Source organism: Phalacrocorax carbo, chromosome 17 (assembly GCF_963921805.1).
Source record: "Phalacrocorax carbo chromosome 17, bPhaCar2.1, whole genome shotgun sequence".
NCBI lineage: Eukaryota > Metazoa > Chordata > Aves > Suliformes > Phalacrocoracidae > Phalacrocorax > Phalacrocorax carbo.
The window spans coordinates 6,781,098-6,801,066 of NC_087529.1; the positions used below are offsets into that span (position 1 = coordinate 6,781,098).

A 19,969-nucleotide genomic window follows, 5' to 3' on the forward strand; every position below is an offset into this window, starting at 1 on the left:
AAACCCAAACCTTTGGGATCTTCCAGCAGAATTGGCACGTAAAGCTGGAGTTGAAACAGGCAGAGGGAACCCTGAACCAACTTACAACAAAATAACTGATTAAGAACGAAATTTCAATAAAAGGGATTCATACAAATGCCCGACCACCTGTCTTCCAAGGTCTGAAATTTCATTAAGGCAGAGGCATGTGTGTCTGGGACAGCTGCAGGATGGAACTGCCACCCAACCCACCTCCCCAGCCGCTGCTCCTACTGAGAGCTGTAGGGAATGGCAATGGCAAGGGCTCTGATAAGGTGCTGGTACCTGGGATGATGATGAAGCTGTCTGCCAAGATCCTGAGGGACACACATCCCCAGGTTCCTGCTTCCTTGACTTCCGCTTCCTTGACTGAAGACTCAAACACTTTTTCCTGAACTCCCTCCCCAGAAGACGCTGCTTTGCTTTGCACTCTCTTGCTTCTTCTCTCAGGACATGGTCCCACAGCGGGGGACACGTCTGGAGCCCCCCAGGCTCCTGGAAGTCACTACTTTAAGGATAGTTGCATCAAAAGGTAATAAATCCTGAGCAGAGTTCAAAGCAAACAGCTTTGCCTGTCAGAGTAGGACACCAAAATGTGTCCTTGCCATTGCCGGTATTGGCGGATGTAACCAAGGTAGCTGGAGTCTCTCCTTGCAAGGCTAAGCTGAATCTGAAACACTACAGTATTAAACAATTAAAAAAAAACCCAAACAAACCCCAAAACACCCCAACACTGTAACTGTAATCAACTGACCAAAAATTCCTGCCACACACCAAGCAGCTCAACAAGCACCCAGCATCACAGGACCACCAGCAGCCTCCTTTCTCATTGAAGCAGCCCCTTTGCCCAGGGTGACAAGACAAGCACTTGCAGAGACAATAGGGGCTCGAGGGCACCTGTGGTCTAGCAGGAACCCATGGTTGGCAAGCCCCATGTCCCAGATCGGAGTCCCTATTCCAGTGCTGTACTTGCAGATGGACTTCAAGTGTTGTTAAAATCCCCCTGCCTGCCTCCCTTCTGTGTCTGCTGCAGCTTCGGGCTGGGAGATGCTAGGAGAGATGAAAATACATGCAACTTCAGAATTTATCTGACTTTGAATTATCTGGATGTGAAACAATTACAAAAAAAATCCAGCTGAAATTCCTTCTGATAGGCTTTATGTGTTTTATGCTTAGCCTAGATCCATGTTATGTCATGGACTTAGTCCCTGGCGAGGATGAAGACCTGTGCACATCCAGGGAAAGCCTGCTACGTGGGCAAGCACTCCCAGCGCCCGGGCTCTCGCTGTGCCCAGGCCCCTCCCTGCGCATGGTGCAACACTGCCGTTTGGGAAGCATTCACCAACCTCGTCGCATCAGACCCGGTGCCCCTTCCTCCTCCTGCACCCAGCCGGCACTGCTGCCACCCCACACGTCTGCGTTTAACCAGAGAAGCAGCACACAGACAGGATCACGCCCGCAGCTGCCTGGTGCAAACTCCTTTGCTTAACCTGGTTTATGAAATACCAGTCCTGCTTCTTCACGGTGGAAAAGTCACTGAATTACTTGCATTTCTGTTTTCCCACCTGGCTCAGAGAGCGGTGAGGATCAATCGGGACTGGGATCTGCAGACCCCTGGAGAAGGCAAAGTGTCGCCACCCACGGTTTTGGTTCTCTGTTCTGCACAAAGCAGCAGAGCTCCCACAACCCAAAGCCGGTGAGACTTGATTTGAGCACAACCCACGTGTACCAAAGAAAGCAGCACGATTTCCGCCAGCTCAACAAACACACACACACCCCAAGACTGCTCTTTTCCAAACAACAAACTTCAGCACAGACCCTTCTCCTTATGTTTGTGCAGTGACGACTGTAGGATTTCTTTTTTTAATGTTAAGAAATTGGAAGCCTTGGTTGCCCAGGCAACTTTTACTCAGCAGTGTAAGGAAGCTACAGTGAGAATCACAACTTTAAAACTCATTTATTTTTCACTTCCACGCACTTAAAATTCCACAAGAGCATCACTTAAAAGAGGCAGTAAACCCTGACTCTGATGTGGATCTACCCCAGGAAGAAATCATGGATTTCATCATTTTCATGTGAATCCATCCATGGCTTTTGACAGCTGGGAAGTTTTGCAAATCAGCTGCTGGCTCTGGTGAACAAAAATCGATAATTTCACTCTGAACATTTATAGTTCTTGCAGTTTAACTCCTAAACACATGTGAAACAGGGAGCTGAGGCCAAATAAATTGCACAGCAATTGTCTGCTGCAGGGATCGGTATCCCTGCAAGGTATATATGATATAATATAAAGTACAAGAGTGGTCCCACGGAAAACATGCCTGATTTTGAAGCTGAATGCAAGCCCTTTGCTCAGCAATGCCTGCAGAGAACCAAGGGCCTGGGACCCAGCTCTGTCGATAACCCTCCCCAGTGGGTGCAGCGCGGCTGCGGCTACCACACGGAGGTGGAAATGGTGACAAGGAAATAAGGGCAGTGGTGAAGAGTCCCTTTGTCCTTTATTTAAACAGCAGTGACCAAATTAAAATCCGTACGTGGGTTTGCTTTTGCTCCCTCTGAGCATCTGATTTTCCTCCTCTACACGTAGCTGTCAGCTTCAAAGCAGCCTTTACCCACATGGATTACTAAAGCAAGACCAGCAGAACTGCAGTGACAGCAAACACCCGATGCAATACCAGTTGTAACATTTCGCTCCTTTGTGCCCGTTCTTCTCACTGTTTCAGAGCTGCTGTTGGGTCCTTGTGTGCATCCCACTTGCCATTATTTGGTAAACAAACCAGAAACAAACTACTGTTGTCACTGTGCAGCCATAGTCATTTGTCACTGTAAAGAATTTTCCATTTTATATCTGGCTGTAATTAAATTGCTTATTCTTATGTCAAGATTGAAAATAATGCCCCAACGCTTTCTCTGCACTTGCCTCAAGAATAATGCTAGCCCCGTAGTTGGCATCAGTGAGGTTTAGAAGGTCTTATTAAAAAGCTCCCCTTATAAATGTTATATTAGCAATTTAAAAACACACTTTCAATTACGAGCTGTTCCAAAAGCATATTTCAGCTGTTGTGTTCTAATACATGGTGTTCGCTGATTAAAAATTCCTCATCAATGAGCAATCATGAAAGTGATTTGCAATTTTGAACCAGATTCTTTAACTCTTTGCTACTGGGATTGCAGCCTCTGCAGCAAACCAGGAGCTGCTGGGCCAGGGGAGGTCCCCGAGCAGCAATCCCACCTGCAGGACCTCCACACAACTCAGCACAGACCCGACCCAGCAGGTGAGGCTTTCCACTGCCGTACAGAGTTTTGACTCCTATATATAATGGGGAAAAAGCTAAATCGTAAGAAAAGGATCTTACCCTTGCAGGGACTGCCATGCTGCAACACATCTACAGGAGAAGTAGCCCACCAGCCTGGCTCCACAAATGTTACAACCAGAAACATCAGAAGAGAGCAGGGTGCTGAGGCACGTGCAGTCCCCAAACAGCCCAATGCTCTGTTGGCAGAAGTGCCACGCTCACCTGTAGTACTTTGGGGGGTTTGCATTAGTTACATCAATTTTGGGTTTTCCTGCTTTGAATTGTGCTAAATTTTCTATTAAGTTCTTCGGGTGCAACAAGCAGTTTGTTTGAAGCCCAACATCTAGAGAAATCGCTTGCCCCAACCCAACCTAACCTTCTGCGATGAAGGAGAGCCCACAAAAGCAGGAAAACCAAGAGCTGGCTCCCCCCACAGCATCAGGCCGGTGTCCCCTGCCTCCGCAGAGAGCGTGCACACCAGCGGCAGCTGCATGCACCGGCAAAGGTGATGGCACCCACCGGAGTGTGCATGGAAGGGACCTGCTCTGCACCCTGGACCTCCAGGACCTCCAGGACCCAAGCTCCAGCCAATGCCTCCAGGCCTCTCAGCAGGCAGGATCAGGCCATCAGCAGAGGTAACAGCAGTGGGTACCTCTCCTTCTGCTTGTGTGAAACCCTGGCTGGTTGCCATGGGAACCAAAGCCATGGTTTCCCTGGTAACTGCTTCATTCAGCTGGCTCCTGTAGATGAAATCCCGCAGCGGTGCCGGATGCGCTAGCCTGGTACCACCGATGGGAAAATACAGGTCACGGCACAACAGTACCACCGCAGTGACTGACGTAGCTGCGGCTCCGCTCTCCCACGCCCACCGCCCCATTAAAATCACCCACGTGCAGCTACACCCAGACAGTTTGTACTACAGCAGTTACTCCATGGGTTTTCCCAAGAGCATTTGCTCAGTACAGGATTACGGTCTTGCTTTCCCCAGATACAATGTAAAATCACAACAGGCTCGACCCAAAGCTCTGAGATGTTAACGCAAAGTGCTCAGCTCGGGGGAAAAACAAGGGGAGGTTTCCTGCAGTGACCAGTTCTCAGCAGATACTGAGAAGTGACAGCTTGTGTGTCGAGGGAGGGGAGGAGCAGAACAAGGACTGTAGGCTACCACTGTTTGTGCACCGATTTCAGCCCCCTGAGCTCTCAAAGCTAACACTTTACACCAGCACCAAAACCAAAATAAAACCTGCAAGGTAAAACAGAGACCACCCCATGCTACTCGTAGGTCTAATCACCAGCGCCCTGCAGCAGGCCAATCCAATCCCACGCACGGCTGCTACCCTGCAGATCCTTCACAGGAGATGAGGCAATCTGCAGCGTGGCGTGAACCCCCGGGTGCAGGTCTGCCCACAGGCCCCACAGCCCGACGGGTCATTTGCCAGCAGCCTTGCGACCCAGCTCTTCCATGTGTTTAACCTCGGCCAAGGAGCGCTGTTATATTCTGGGAGGTGACTTCACCCTCGCATGCAGCAAGCGCGGTGGCTTCAGGAAATGAGCCAGTCGTTTGCTGCAGAGGCTGCACCGGCTTTTCTGCAAGCACAAGAGAAGCGTGCTGGGCAGGGGCTTGTCATCATCGCATTTTTGTGCGCCCACTGCTATCAATCTAGTGCAAGGGCAGAAATCACAGAATAGGAAATCTGCCTGGAGCAGAGAAATCATGGGAAAAATGAGAACATGCATTGTTACTTACATTTATTATTTGCACATTGTTAGCACTTAAGACTCCTGATAAAAAAAAAAAAGAGACATTGGGCCGTAATTTCTGGAACAAAGAACAGCTGAAACATGGCTATTTGCACTGGCCTTGCAGACCTAAGAGGACCCAGCCTTCTGAAGCACTGCTCTCTGGACAAAGTACAAATAGTTACTAGGGTAGAGGGTAGGAAGAATCCAAATCAGGAAGACAAAGAACAAATTCAGAAAAAAAAAAAAGCAGCAGCAAGTGACTGGAGCACACAGTACACACACAAACCAGGGAAAAGCACAGCCATGCCCAGGGCCAATCATCAAAACCATGCTGGCTTCTACCAGTTTAGCAAATCTGTTTTATTCCTTGATAGGACTTTCAAGGTTAAGGGAAATCCAGTGTTTAAAAAAAAAAAAGTATTACTTGCAAAGTTTGGTTGTGTGTTTTCCTTTTTTTCTTTTTTTCAATGATGCTAATGGATTCTGGCTGCCCAAAATACCCCGAAATACTGTGGTGTTTGTTTTTCAGAAAATTATCCCAAACAAATTATTTTAATTCGTTTGGTGTGGGAAAATATATCTCTGGTATAACTATAATAATCTTCTGCAAGCAAAACTAAAGCATGCTGCATTTCAATGAGCCATTATTATTAATGACACAGCTGCTGGATGCGGGACCCTTGCAAGCCTTTCCTGAGCCTACGTGACAATGTACAGACAGCAGTTCTGGAGGGCAACAAGCAGTTACGCTTTAGAGCTACAGCCAGATCTCTTACTACTAGAGATGAGGAGGAGATTAACGTGCAGCCACATTATCGCTACATCTACTTGCTACAATATTCTTGTATTTTTCTTGGAGGCGTCTCGCAGAGGCTGCCAGGGGAGACAAAGCAGAGTTTTGGATGGGTCCCGGGTACGGCGCTCCCTTCGTTCATATTCCTACAAACCTGGCTCAGTCGATGGGCAAGATGCACCAGCGAGCTGTGCATCAGGATGCAGCTGCCCACGGCTTTGGGCAGCTGCCCAGGGGAGCAGGCAGGTGTGGGTTTCACCTGGGAGAGGAGCACACCTTCCAAAACACAGTTTTGGCAGGCGATGGCAGTCCCAGCAACCATGAGCTCCGAGAGAACCACCCTCCCCAGCAGAAGAGGACCGCCACCCCACGGCACGTGCACTGCAGCAGTGGGTCTGGGAGGCCAAAGCTCTGGTGACTCAGAGAAGGATGCTGATCCTCCTGCTCCACCTATCTTCCCTGTTTCTCCATCCTTGTAAAGAGGGGAGTGCCAGTCACTCACATCCAATGGCTCCACCTACAGTGCACGGAGCAGATCTGGGTCACCGGAGGATTTCTCTCAACCCACCTCCCTTATTGTCATGGCCACGGCGGCAGCGGGAGGACGTAAAACTCAGTTGTTAAGTACAAACCAACTCTGGCAGCTGTGCAAGGCCATGAATCAAAGCCATACACACCAGAGTAAAAATCAAAATCTTTGCCCCTGCGCTGAAGGGTTGAGGGCTGCAAGCGCCAGCCGGCGCAGCAGCTGTGGTGCGCACCGTGCCTGTGCGCCGCCTGTACTCAGACTCCCCGTCGCTGCTCACGAAGGTGGTCCCAAGGCTGAAGCTCCTCTGCACGGTACAGCACACCCCACCAAGCAGAGAGACTGCCTTAGAGTAGGTAAAACCCCATGAAATTGTTAAATATGAAGTGATAGGAAGGTGCCAGCTGCTGGGTACGATGAGCTCTGAATCACGACACACACTACTCTGGAAGAGCAGAATACAGCAAGAACCGACCAGCTTTCTGCAAACCCACCCAACCTGCGCAACACTGACATCACTGCAGAATGTTTGCAGAATAAAATCAATCTTCTTTCAGAGATGCTTTCCACTCAAACACCTTAAGGCTTTTAGGAAGGAGAGCAAAACAGAAGTTGTTCTTTGTAATGCTGCAGGAAAATGCACAACCACCCTCAGGGAACCAGCTCCTTTTTTCCAAAAATACAAATACAGTGAATAATCAGGTAACTGCCCAACAGATGGCACCTAACTCGTACCTACTTTGTACAGGACAACAGGTCACCTGCCATCTACCTTCCTCTTTCCCCCAGAGTCATAATTTTCAAAGACATAATTTTCCCTAAATGCTGTCCCAAGTTGACCTGCGCAGCCTCGTTATTCAGATCAAGATGTATCTCAGCATGACGAGACCAACAGTCCCTACTTGACACCCTCATTATCAGACTGTATTTTCTCTCTCCTATGAGTGCTAGACTGGTTGTCCCTGAATGAACATGTCACCAAGAGGGCTCTAAGGAAAGTGTAAGAATTCCGCAGTGAAAGGGACATTCTAAACTTAAACTTAATGTAGTATTTTAACTCATAATGACATAAAAGATGAGTAATACAGCTAAAAGAAAAAAAATCTCATATTTTTCTGGTTTGTTTATTTGATGCACGTGTTAACATCCTGTGCAGAAGCAGTTTCACTGTTTCCCCAGGTCACCCAGCTTCCCACAGCCTGCGCCTGTCTTCCCCACAGTGACAGCAAAGAGAAAGAGACAAAACAAGAAGTCACAGATACACACAGAAAAGCGTTCGGATAAAACCACAAGAATTGGCAGGGCGAGCCCAAGACATAGGCAGGATCAGAGTACCTATTTATTTATCAAAAATTACAACTGAGACAGGGATCCTTGTAAAAATCTTACTCATTTTTCCACATCCTCTAAAGCACATTTTATCAGTATTTCTATCACATCAGAGTAACACTGACGTGGTATCGGCTTCATCTCCTGTTGTCAACTTCCTGCTGCTGTATGACAGTTTCAAAACCCCCTTAGTTTATTATTTTGTAGTTGACAATGTCTAGCAAGGCTGTGACCAACATCTATGACGGCAAAGCTCTGTATAACATGGGCCGAACTCTGCTGCATTTCGGCACACACAATGATTATTGTTTTCTTGCAACTATTTGTCATTTTAATCGGTCAGTAACTACTTCACTGTAATTTTAAAGAGTATCAGCACATACCTTTGCTGCTGCTAACAAGAACAGGAATCCAAACTACCCTTTTAACTTGTGCCACGGGGCCCCTGACCTCTTCCCTATCAGGCTCTCAGGGAAGAGCAAAAGCACAAACCAAACTGAACAGTTACCATGTCAGGGTGGTTTTTTGTTTGTCTGGGGGTTTTCCCTTGTTTTAAAGGTAGGTGACTTCTGCAATATTATACATAAAATAAAGCCCATGCAATCAAGCTGTACCCTTCACTGCTTTCGTCACATCACGTGCACTCTCCTCTCTCCCTTGCCTGCTCTCCAACATCAGACAACAACCAGTACGAGCAACGGCACCCAAACTGGCTACAACACGGCCCTCATTTCGAACCCCTGTGCTATGCTCCACTTACAGGTTGTTTTGGTTTTTACAATCTTGAGTGCTTCTTTAAACTACTTGTTAAATGACAGCAGTATGATAGATGTAGATTCTCTAACAATTACAGAGACACGTACAAGGTTTATAATTCTGTTTACCCTTTCCAAACTCTTGTTATGAGTCACAAGACAGACACTCTTAAAAAAAAAAAAAATCACCATCCCTTTTGGCAAAGGTTAAGCAGCAGCTTCCACTCACTCAACAAGGTTCAAACCCCAGGCATTTTTAAACACACTATTGCATGACAGGTTTTGTGGTCACTCCTGCAAATAAAAATCCACTGACTGCTCTCCGGACGGAGCCTACCTTCAGGCAGAACATGCTGCAGCTGGGGAACAACGGCAGAAGATTTGATCTGAGACATCTGCAGCTGCCTGGGAGCTCACATCAGTTTTCACAGATGCGCCAGCTCGAGTACCAAACTCTCTGATTCAAGAAGGGAGTCCTGCGTTTCTTCTACTCAACGACCGTGCTAGTTATCCAAAGGGAAAACGACGGCAGTGCTACTGCGTGCTAAACAGAGGCCCAGGCTGTGAGCTGGGAACTATTAAAACATGCCCGACAGTGGAAGCTCTGGCTGGCTGGCTCAGATTGGCACCCTGAGTGCCAAGGGACTGGAAGCTCTCTGAGCATCCCCTGGCTTCTCAGGTTGAGCACCCCACCTCCCATATTGATGTAGCCTGATGTGCCTCTGAAGCTAAAATCAATTCTTCAATGATTCCGTTAAGGGCAGGAACTAGACCCTGCACTTGCTGAGCATGAACAACTCCTGCTTACTCCAGTGGAAGATCAGCCCTACATCCTAATTCTTACCCATTTCACATTTTTGAGCAGGTTCCAACTTGCTTTACTTTACTAAACACTGGGTTTTTTCAAAGGTCTTACTTCTCATCACTTTCTGAAATCTACAGATGACACCGTGTTGCATGACCACAGCCTATTTTTGCTGGAAGCCTTTATTATTGGCAATTAAATTCAGGCTAATTAGACAAGATAGAATCAATTGATCAGGGCAGGTAAACAACATGAAGAAACACTGCTTGGCATGTGAGTGCCGTTCACATGAAGGAGGCACTGGAAGTACTAATGGACCCAGTTCTTACCAGGCAAGTTTTATAAAAGGTAAGTATATTCACCTAGTAGCTGGCACAGAATAAAAAAACCTAACAGTTACAGCTACAGTTTTCAAGATGTGGAACTTAAATGGATTCAGCATCACAGTTTGGTTTATGCATTTTGATCAATATCCAGCCACCGCAGCACTTGAATGTAAATGAGCTCTATTCTTTACACAAGACCAAACGCTAACATTAGATGTGTGGTTCTGTCTGTGGTATGGTATCTCCCTACGTCAGGAACTGGCGTGTTTGCAGTGTCCTCCTTTACCTATGTAACACCTAAATCCATGTAACATCCATGTAAACATGTAACAACCATGTAAATCCATGTAACACCTAATCCATGCATTTGCATGGGACTCTACAAATCCACTGGTCTTGTTGCACTCCTCTACGCTAGACAGGAATGAATTGTTGTGTTCAGGCATTGATAAAGCAACCAATAAATAAAACCGAACAAAAAGAAGAAGAGATACTGTGGTTATCAACAAAAATTTAACCAATGTCAAGACAATATCTGGTCTGCTCACATGTCCACAGGATCAGCTTAAAAAGGACAGCACAAAGGATTATTTTTTTTTTTTTTACATGCACTATTTAGGCATCCTTGGATGGTGCTTTGTATATGTTCTGCCCTTGAAGGAGTCAATTCTGTTGTTTATTGTTGGCCTAGATGGGAAACTGCACCATTTCTAGGTGCACAGCATGTTGCTTCGGGCAGTTTGAAAAGCCAAAAGAGATGAGGTAAGGATAAACAATTTAAACATCGCATATAAACAATTAGCGTTACTGAAGTGCACAGGTAAGTCAGTTCACAACGGATTTCTACGCCTGGCAGGAGGTCAGGAATCAGCTCCGTAGTTTATTGTCTTACACAGCATCCTCTGCTCCCAGCTTAGTGGGTGACTGTTGAGAACATACCACACGGTCAGGAGAGGTGGCAGAAGAGCACACGCTGCAAACAGCAGTGACAAAGGAGAAAGCAGGCACAGGGGAAGTCAAAATAACCAACGTGCTAATGGTGAAAAGCTGGAACAGGCTCCCGCATCGAAGTACAGTGACTGATGCTGGCATGCCCTCTACTGCAGGATTATGGGTTTTTGCTTACGAAGGGATAGAGTCCATTCTCCCACCCAGGATAATCACTTCTCCCTTAACGTCTGCTTCACACCCGCGCTCACGGTATGAGTTTGCTGAACTACTAATTTTCTTTCCATCTGACAACGATCTGAGACCTATGAACTTTTGTCCTTGCTTTAACTTCAGTCTAAAGCAGTTACATATGACAAAGGAAAACATCATCGATCTGGGCAGCGGTGACCTAGCCAGCAGGTCAGCTGAGGCCACAGTACGGTCAGTTCAGCTGAGGAAGCCCGCGTTTGTAATCAGATGAGGAAATTAGGCACATTTCCCTCAAAACGAACAATGCAGTAATTTACTTGGGAATCTGAAGAGATGTCAATTAGCTTCAACCCAGTACACCAACTTTTTTTTTTGTTAGCATGAACATTTTTTTTTTTAACCTCCCAAGAAAAGCATCAGACCACAGAAACTGTAAGGTGCTGTTTCCACTCACTGCAGGAGCTGGGAGGGAGCTGCAGCCCGGCACCTGCCCCAGCCCTGGAAGAGGAAGATTTCCATCATGAAGACAAAGACTATTTTACTTTGGTAAAATGCTTCTCTGGCTAGCTGGTCTACAGTTCAAGTGACAGCAAGAGGCCCGGAACATGTTCACACAAGCAGCCTTGTGACTTTTAAATGGCTTTGCCGCTCATTTATACATTTCTCTAAGAGCATACGACCAGGAAAATCAGTAGATGGGTTTGCAACAAAAATTTATCTGGGTGATTCCCGGGAAGACTACAGGCATGGCCCAAGAGGCAAGTTTTCAGCTAGTGTCAGTCAGTGGCTTTGCTCCAACACCCATCGAGTCAGCGGGATGTGGTGTACAATGCCAACCCTAGCTCCTGCGGCAGAGAGAAATTCTACCCTTCCTGAGGCAACAAATAATGTATAATATGACCAATTTGTCATAAGTTCATCACAGCTATTTTCTATCTCTAAGACTACAAGCAGGAAGGAGGACTGGTAAATTACTTCTGTGAATTTGTAAGCAAAGTCGATTTCCTAAACAGAGCAAATACTCCTCTGTAGGACTAAGGCCCAACACCTATCACCACAGACCATTCCCCTCCCCAATACTTCTGCGAGTATCTAAGGAGCACATACAGTAATTTGGATCACAGTGGCGCCCTGCTTTGCAAACTTCAAAGGATTTTACTCTTTGCCTCTTGCATGCCCTGGAAAGCTCAGCTTTGCCTAATATTTTGTAAGCACGTTATTACTTAGTCAGCATTTGACTCTGGTTGTGGTGGGGAAACTGGCAAACAAGCAGGACTTGCAGTGTGATCTGATATCTGCCAGGCTGCGGCTGTGCTGCTCACGGACTGTCTCATTTTGGCTGACCCAGTGTCACCTGGTGAGCAAGTCGCCTGATGTTGTCTTACACTAAATATGCAATAGAAAATAACCACTTAAACTGAAAGGTGTTCAGGTACCATAGTGACAGGCACAGTTTGAGAACACAGAAGAGAAAACAGTCTTGCTTAAGGGCTTCAATTAGCTTCCAACTAAGATGATTACGACATTTCCTAGGGGACAAGGAATCCTTCAAGGAGAATCAAATCAAAACACCCAGCTGCACGGATGTCCTGGCTATGAACTGTGTCTGACGTCTTCTGCAGGGAGCAGGGTTCTGCTCCCTGGCCGCCGCAGCGGCACCTTCTCCAGCACAAGTGGAGCACGGTGCAATTTCCTCTCGCAGCACGGCTCTCCAGTGAGATAACAGGCTTGTCCAGTGAGATGACAGGCTTGTTCTACCTGCTCTCTGCTAGGGGACCCCACTTTGGTGGCGGGTGCTGGCCTGCCCCAGCTGAGGGGATGGGCCTCTACTCTTTCAAAGCAAGCAGCGTTTTCTTACCACTGCATTTCTTTTTCCCACGTCACTTCATGCATCTTAGAAACTTTCCAGGGGCCTCCAGCATTTTTATTCATGTTTTGCAGGGAAGAAAGCAAAGAACAAATGCACTTCACAGGCTCTGCCGCTTGGAACTGGAGCCCACCCCACTGCCGTGACCCGCAGGGACAACTCCCTCAGCCGAGGGCCACAGTACAACAGCTTACACCGCCTAAAACTGAATCACCATTTAAAAGGATTATTAACTTCCAGCTGCATTCAGCCTAATTTCCTTTGTGCCACAGCGTGTTTAACTGCAGACATTCTAATTTACTGTTGCAGAGCACAAGCCCAATTCTAAGGATAAATTAAAATGACAGCTCCATGGGAAGTTAGGAATTTAACTTTCTGCCTTATCTGATTTGATGCAGATACAAATATTTAAGCCAAGGAAACAAACAGTCTGTTTCTAAGAAGCTCCAGCTGGAATGGGGAAAAAGGGTTTTGCAGGAAGAGAGGTTGCAACAATCAGTGCACTGTCATTCTCCTTGCGGGCACAGATCAGCTAAGCAGAGCTTCAGGGCTGGCGTGCTGCACTCCTCCCCTTTGTAAGACTCATTTGGGTTTGGTTTTTTAGGTTGTTTTTTTTTTCCCCCCTTAAGAGAAAAACTACTTTGCTATATTGAGAGTAAGAGGTTTTACTTTTAAATCTCCTTTGTACAATTCCCTTCTCTTTTCAAGGGAGAGAGGCAAGCACCAAGCCTGTTAAGTGAAACACACCGAGTCTGGTGTGTGATTTGCTGCCAAGAAGGTGATGTTTCTTCTGGTTTTATTGTAATCCTGACCAACGCTGTGCTCCTGTCTGCAGACCAGGCTGGGATTCATCTCATCCCCACTTAGGTGGTAAGAGGTGTCCCAGCCCAGTCCAGTCACACCTATGCTCTCTGTAACCCCTGGGGAGAGGCAAGAGTCATCTGCAGGCGGTTCAGCCCATCCCCATGCCAATGCACATAAATTTTGTTGAGACAAATCAAAGCTAAATTCAAACAGAATTAAAAAAAAATAAATTAAAATTTCATTTTAACTCATTTTGAAACTCTGAAAATTCAAAACTGATTTCTAATAATCTGGTTTTTTCAGGCGAATAAACAGAGCACTCCAATTTTTAGCACAACCACATCCCGTGATTCAGGCGCAGACCCATGGTGAAGCCGCTGCCAAGGAAAACACTCTGCTTTCAGGATACTCCCTGCCGCTCGCGAACTCGAGCGAGCAGCCGCCAGAGACGCTCTCGCCGCCCCGCAAGAGGCGGAGAAGGCGAGGCGCAGCGGACGCCGTGCCAGCGAGGAGGTTACACAAGCGGCACGGCCGTGCCATGTCGGCCGCCCGCGGGGTGGCAATCCGGCCCTGCTGCCGGTGCTGGGTCAGGCACGGCCGTGCGGCCCGCAGGCTCGCTCACCGGCCGCCCCGGGCAGGCAGCCCCGCCACGCGCTCGCTGCACGCGCGGACGTGGATGCTGGCACGGGAGCTCCTGGCCAGAGGGGAGGGCGGACAGCCGCGATGGGCCCAAGGTCGTTGTGACCTTCGCTGCGATGGCAGGCGAGCGCCCGGCTGCGGGCTGGCTCACCGACCCGACCTGCCTCCTCCCCTCTGCCAGCACCAGCCCAGCGCTGCCCCACTGATGGATGGACAGATGGACAGACACGCACTGCTGCGAGCTGGCCCCAACCCAGTGCTGCGGCCACCCTCGGGCCGTCACAGGTGACGGGGCAGCTCTCCTTTGTGGCAGTCCAGGCAGGCTCCTGGCAGGGCAGCTGGTGCTGTGCCTGCAGCCCACAGCCTCGGGGCTTTAGTCGGGTTTTGCTCCTGCACCCCACCTGTGGCTCGCCCGCCGCCCCAGCCGGCTCAGCACCGGGCTCCTGCGGCACCCCAACCCCACGTGTCCACCACAAAACCAGCTCCGTCACCCTTAAAGCCACCTGCAATTGGGAAGCTGGAGATACATTTGGGCAGGAGAGACGTTTCAACAAGAGAGTTCAATTTCTCTGCACTAAAACCGGTGGGAGAAGTCACGGGCTGCTCCCTGCACGCTCCCCACAGCCAGCCCAGAGGGAACGCAGGGAAGCGGGGAGCTTCTGGCACACCAGCACTGCACACCTGAGAGGAGTCTCCTCAGCAACTTCTGCAAGCCACAATGCCTGTGGCGCACTCAGGCAGCGCAGCGGGTAAACCGGAGCTGTGCAGATACAGCGACCTGCAGGGCGATAGTCCCAGGCACCGGGATACAAGTATTGTGATGTTAACTGTCAGAGCTTCTGAATTTTCACTCCTGAATGATTAAATACACTGTGATTACAAGCCCCAAGACCCCCTTCAGCCCCAGATGGTAGGCACACAGAACAGCATGGGCACACCGGAGTAGTCAGGTCGAGAGACCTGATCCCAGCCATTCAGATTCCCAGAACGCATCCATGCTGGGAAGAGCAATTCAGAGGAGCACTGAAATGGACCCTGAGTAGCAGAAACCTAAAGGAAAAAAACGCAGTTCGGAATCTATGAATACCTTCTGGACCATCATAAAAGTAGTTTACACTTCCTAAGAGGAAGTGACAAGAGTTCATTCCTAGCAATTTATGGACATGTTGGTACATACACTTGTAGGTAGCGCAAAACTGCATTGTGTCTAAGCCTCAAAACGTTTCACAATAGATCCAGAGAACAGGGAGAGGAAGAATCGGCCATCCCCACTGACATCCTCAAAGAGAATTTTAAGCTGTCGTCCAAAAGCACAGAATGAAAAGTGCTGCCAGGCAGCAGAGCCTGCTCAGGCACAGGTCTGCACCTGTATCAATATTCACAAAACGTCCGCTACCACGCCAGAAACAGCTCTGTTCGTGACATCCTGACTCTAGACTCAACTCCCAGACACGAGAGCAGGTGACCAGATCACTCTGTCTCCCTTACTGCTACCAGAAGCTCATCTCTACTGACACCAGCCTGCCTGAAATCAAATGGAAGGCTCAGATCTTTTCTAGTGCCCATTAGGCTGCAATAGAACCACATCTCCAAAAATGACCTTTTTAAGCAACACAGATTTTCTCCTTTTGTTCACCATCCTCCAGTAGCTGGGTACCACTACAATTTGCCCCAGCCAAAGGCTCTCCAAGGGAAGCTGCTGTTGAAGACTAATGAGAAAGGCTGAGCTGGTCTAACTCTGAAAGGTGATGAGTAATTACTGACTCTCCAAAGTGAAGTTGATGCAAGTAATCAATGTCCAGCACTTCTGAACATAGAAATGAAATGGTATTTGAGAGAGACTGAGGAAAATAGGAAGAAAGCGAGGAAAAAAGGTGACACTTTACTGTGGAAAAGCCCATTGTGCACAATCCTCAGCACCCTTTATTCCAGCCAAAATGTATGAAGTCTATTGACTCTCTTCATCTGCACTACAAATTTAGCAACTCTTCCATTTTTCCAGATAAGTTTTAATTGCATTACATGCTATTGATTTCACAATCACAGAGGACATCTCTAAGAATTTATTTTGTGCTACCATTAACCACTTTCACGAATAGTAAATAAGCAAACACTAACACTTACTTCACTCAACCTGCAAACACCACAACTGAATTTTATGTTTACCTTCTCCCAGACTCAAGAGCTTCACACTGTAACCCCAAATTCCAGTCTTTCCCTGCCTTCAAGCAAATGACCTGTATTTACATCTCTATCTCATAAAAAATTTGAGATAATTAAAGCCTTCATGGAAGTCTGTCTGTTATTAAGCAGACAGAAAACCTCCCTAGAACACATGGATTAAAATTCACCTTAGTCCAAAAAGAAGCAGCTTAAATTATACAGCCTGGCTGTCCCTCTTTAAGATCATCTAAATTATGTCGTCGCTGCATCACCACCGCTGGTATGAATGACTTGTGGTTGACTAGGAACTTCTACTATAAGGAGACTGTGTGAAGCAAGTGTTCCTGGAAGACTCAAATGTTCTGGAAATCTGGAGTTTATAAATGACTATGCTCAAACAGGAGGAAAAGGAAGAATAGGAGCTTTTCTCTCCTGCTTTCCCTTTACACAACAGGAAAAAGACAAGTAACTCGGTTTAAGCAAAGCTAGCATCTGTCTCTGATTTCCACAGATGAAGTGCTATACAATGACAGCCAACAGTAACCCGAACGCTACACGTACCTGGATGTATCGCAAGGCACTCCTTAGGACACTGAGGTTTGAGGTCTTCTTGTCATCTACGTTGGGGATGTTGCGTTTTAATGTCTCAAAGCATTCTTTCAAATGAGCACGTCTAAAGAAAACACAGGTGGTTTGTCAGCTTGTGGGAGAACACACCAGAAATCAATTTAGCAGAGGGCTAGAGCTTAATTTGGGCCTTAATCCAGCAAAGCACTTGCACATGTGCATAGCAGTCACCGAGACTACCTGCATGCTCACAAATGCAGAAAGACTATGGGGTCGTATGCATTCTAGTCCTAGCTTTGTGAAGAAACCATTGTGCAATCTTAAATGAAGTATCTCACCTCCCTGTGCTGTTGCTTCTACTTTCACCATATTTCTGGTTTAGCTGCTTTGGCTTATGAGAGTTTTGGATCAGGAACTGGTCTTTATTCTGTGTTCACACTGTACACCATCCCCTGATTGTGGCTATTTTATTACTTTAAATCAAAAGAGAAGTTACACCGTTATGCACGTGGGGGTTTACTTTGCAGGATCAGGGCTTTGCAGGGTTATTGTAATGCAATTATGCAGTTAAATAAAACATACTGGGAAGCAAGAGATGCAGAATTGAGCTATAAGAAAGCAAAGCAATGCTGCAAGATTCATTAAAAGTCACTAAGAATTTTGTTCAGATTATTTGTTAAAAAACAAACAAACAAACAAAAAACCACCAAAGCCAAACAAATACTGACAGACTATAGGCCAAAAAAAAAAAAAAAGGAAGGGGAATTACAATTAAAAAAAAAAAAAATCAAACCCCTGGCTTTCTACGCACCTGTTCTTCTCCAATTTATTATGTACTTCCCTGGTCCCAACCCTGTAACCCAAACAGAACAAAGATAAACTCAGTGTCAGGTTTAAAACTACTGCCATTCAACCCGTACTTTCAGCAGTGTGTTTGTGTCTAGAATACACAGATAAATATTAAAAAGCAACCGAAGGTGTTCAGATATCACTCTTTTAATATTAGTTGCCTCTATATTTCTACCTGTGCTGTGTCAAGATAAAATCCATACTTTACACGCATATTAGATGGGATAAGCATTATGCATATACTGCACACAAGATAAAAACAGGTATAATCTGTGTATATATACACAGACACAGCTACTATCAACAACAGGGAAAGACATAAAGTATGAATTGTATGTATTTATACACTACTAGATAGCCCAGATTCTGACCCATTTCTGATCTACACCTACACTCCAGTGGGGTAAGATTTATGCAGTTTCAAATTAAAGCAAATGGGACTTGGCAGACATACTTCAAACTGCTTTAGTTTTTTACTGTGCCTGAAATAACACAGCCGAGCATAAATATGGAATGAAGTAATCCAGGAATGCTCCAGTCACTGCTAAAAGAAGAACCAGGGCGAGCTTCTGGTTTTTGGGGTTCTGGTCTGACCCCAGCCTCCAAATCAGAGGAATACTTTTAGGAAAGGCCAAACAAGTTCATGTTATCTTAGTTTTTCAGCTACAGTGGAGATAAAGTACATTAGTAGACACGTTGAGATTTCAAATATCTTCTATACGCTATGCAAAGCAATTATTTGCCCTTGGCTGAAAATACACCAACACTGAGGTGAGCATTTCAGGAGGTATGCTAATATTTAATAAATACTCAGGTATTTAAAACCAAATATTTGACAGCCTTTTCCCATGAAGCGTTTACAAGCTGAAAAAGACATCTTTTCTGTGCTTATGTCTAAGGGAGTAATTCTGGGGAGACAAGGAGAGTGCACCTTGGGGCAACCCGTCAAAATGCACTTTAGGAAACCTTTGCAACTCTCTCAGCATCAGACAGGTACTCTTCTGGTGTGCCTATGCCAAGAGCTCTAGAAATCCTGCACAGTAAAATGCTCTGATTATGGCACAGACACAGCAGTGATGCTGCACTTGGCACTGGGACAACAGCCCTTCCAACTTCCCAGGAGCAAAACTCAGCGTGATGGCACAAGAGCAGTTTGCTGGTGCAATCACAGCCATCTCGCTGCCTGCTGCCAGGGCAGCTGCTGCTCAGCCAGCAAAACTCCCCACAGCCTCCGCTGGTAGACCCGTGCCATCGGAAATCCCCTGTACACCCGTCTAAACTCACACAACACCATCAGTGACAGGTTCGCTTGATTAAAGCACAGATGCACTTATTTCTGCAGCTGAGCATTTTATAGGTAAGCTCTACAGATCACAATCTATCTTAGAAGAATTATATTGGCGTTTTACAAAGGCCGTTATCTTCACAAATTCTTATCTACATTACTTTCGCTGTTTCCTTCTATGCATTTTGGGATCTCTACATCTCAAATGACACTATAAATCCTTGTTTTGTCCACTGCATCTTACATCTCTTCCTGTTCCCCCGAGACGATACTGAAACTACCACTTCTTGCACAGAGGCCGTCCACAGGGAAGGTCAGTACCAACGCACAGCCCCGCGCTCGTGCTCCTCTCACAACTGCATTACATACAGCTCGAAGCAAACACCGTAAGAACCAGAGAACCTGGGGAGAAGAAGGTGAACTGCCACATCCTGACCTTCTGATACATTCAAAATACTGAGCTCCATCCAGGAGGAAGCAAAAGGCAAGGCCAGATTTTGACCCGTCCAAAACATTTCTCCCGAGCAGGTCACTAGCCCAGAAAGCACTGCATTTTGTCTGTCTCTTCCACTGGCACTTGTTTAGGCTGGGTGGCCCTGAGCGACTAGCAGGGCCTCCAAGCTCTGCTGGGTCTATCTCAGCATAGCAGCCTGAGCCATCCTGGGGCGGGACAAGGCTGCCGCTGCTACACTGCACAGCAAGAGGGGGACTCCAGCTGGCATTTTGTCTAGCAGCATCTCCTCTGAACTCCCGGCCAGATCCCCACCCCTGCCCTGAAACCAGGGGTACATTTGCTTTATTGCACTGAACAGCAAGACCAACTTTCTGCTCAGCCTCCATGGGAGTAGCATACCATTTCTAACACCATTGCAAACAGTTATCTACCAGCCGCAGGCAGTCAAGGGAATGGTCAGAGGTCATTTATCCTGCAGGAAGGAAGACTGAGGGGCCAAGGGGAACAGGTAAAAGCTTGCTGCAAAGAAAGGAATGATTTGTTCTCCCAGTCCACAAGAAATAATACCAGACTATGTATTAGGATACTGTGGTCTGGAAACAACTGCCTG

General features: G+C 46.9%; 1 protein-coding gene across 2 annotated transcripts in view; it reads right to left on the reverse strand.

Moving 5' to 3' along the window:
* The window catches only part of MNT (MAX network transcriptional repressor), a 45,337-nt gene that overhangs the window by 7,587 nt on the left and 17,781 nt on the right, over positions 1-19,969 (reverse strand). The window contains exons 3-4 of one of the 2 annotated variants that reach the window (XM_064468260.1): positions 17,583-17,624; positions 16,766-16,877 (exon numbers count right to left, since the gene is read on the reverse strand). In XM_064468260.1, the coding sequence (XP_064324330.1) occupies positions 16,766-16,877; positions 17,583-17,624 (154 nt within the window). The remainder of the gene's footprint in view (positions 1-16,765; positions 16,878-17,582; positions 17,625-19,969) is intronic. The other variant, XM_064468261.1, reaches the window with a different exon arrangement.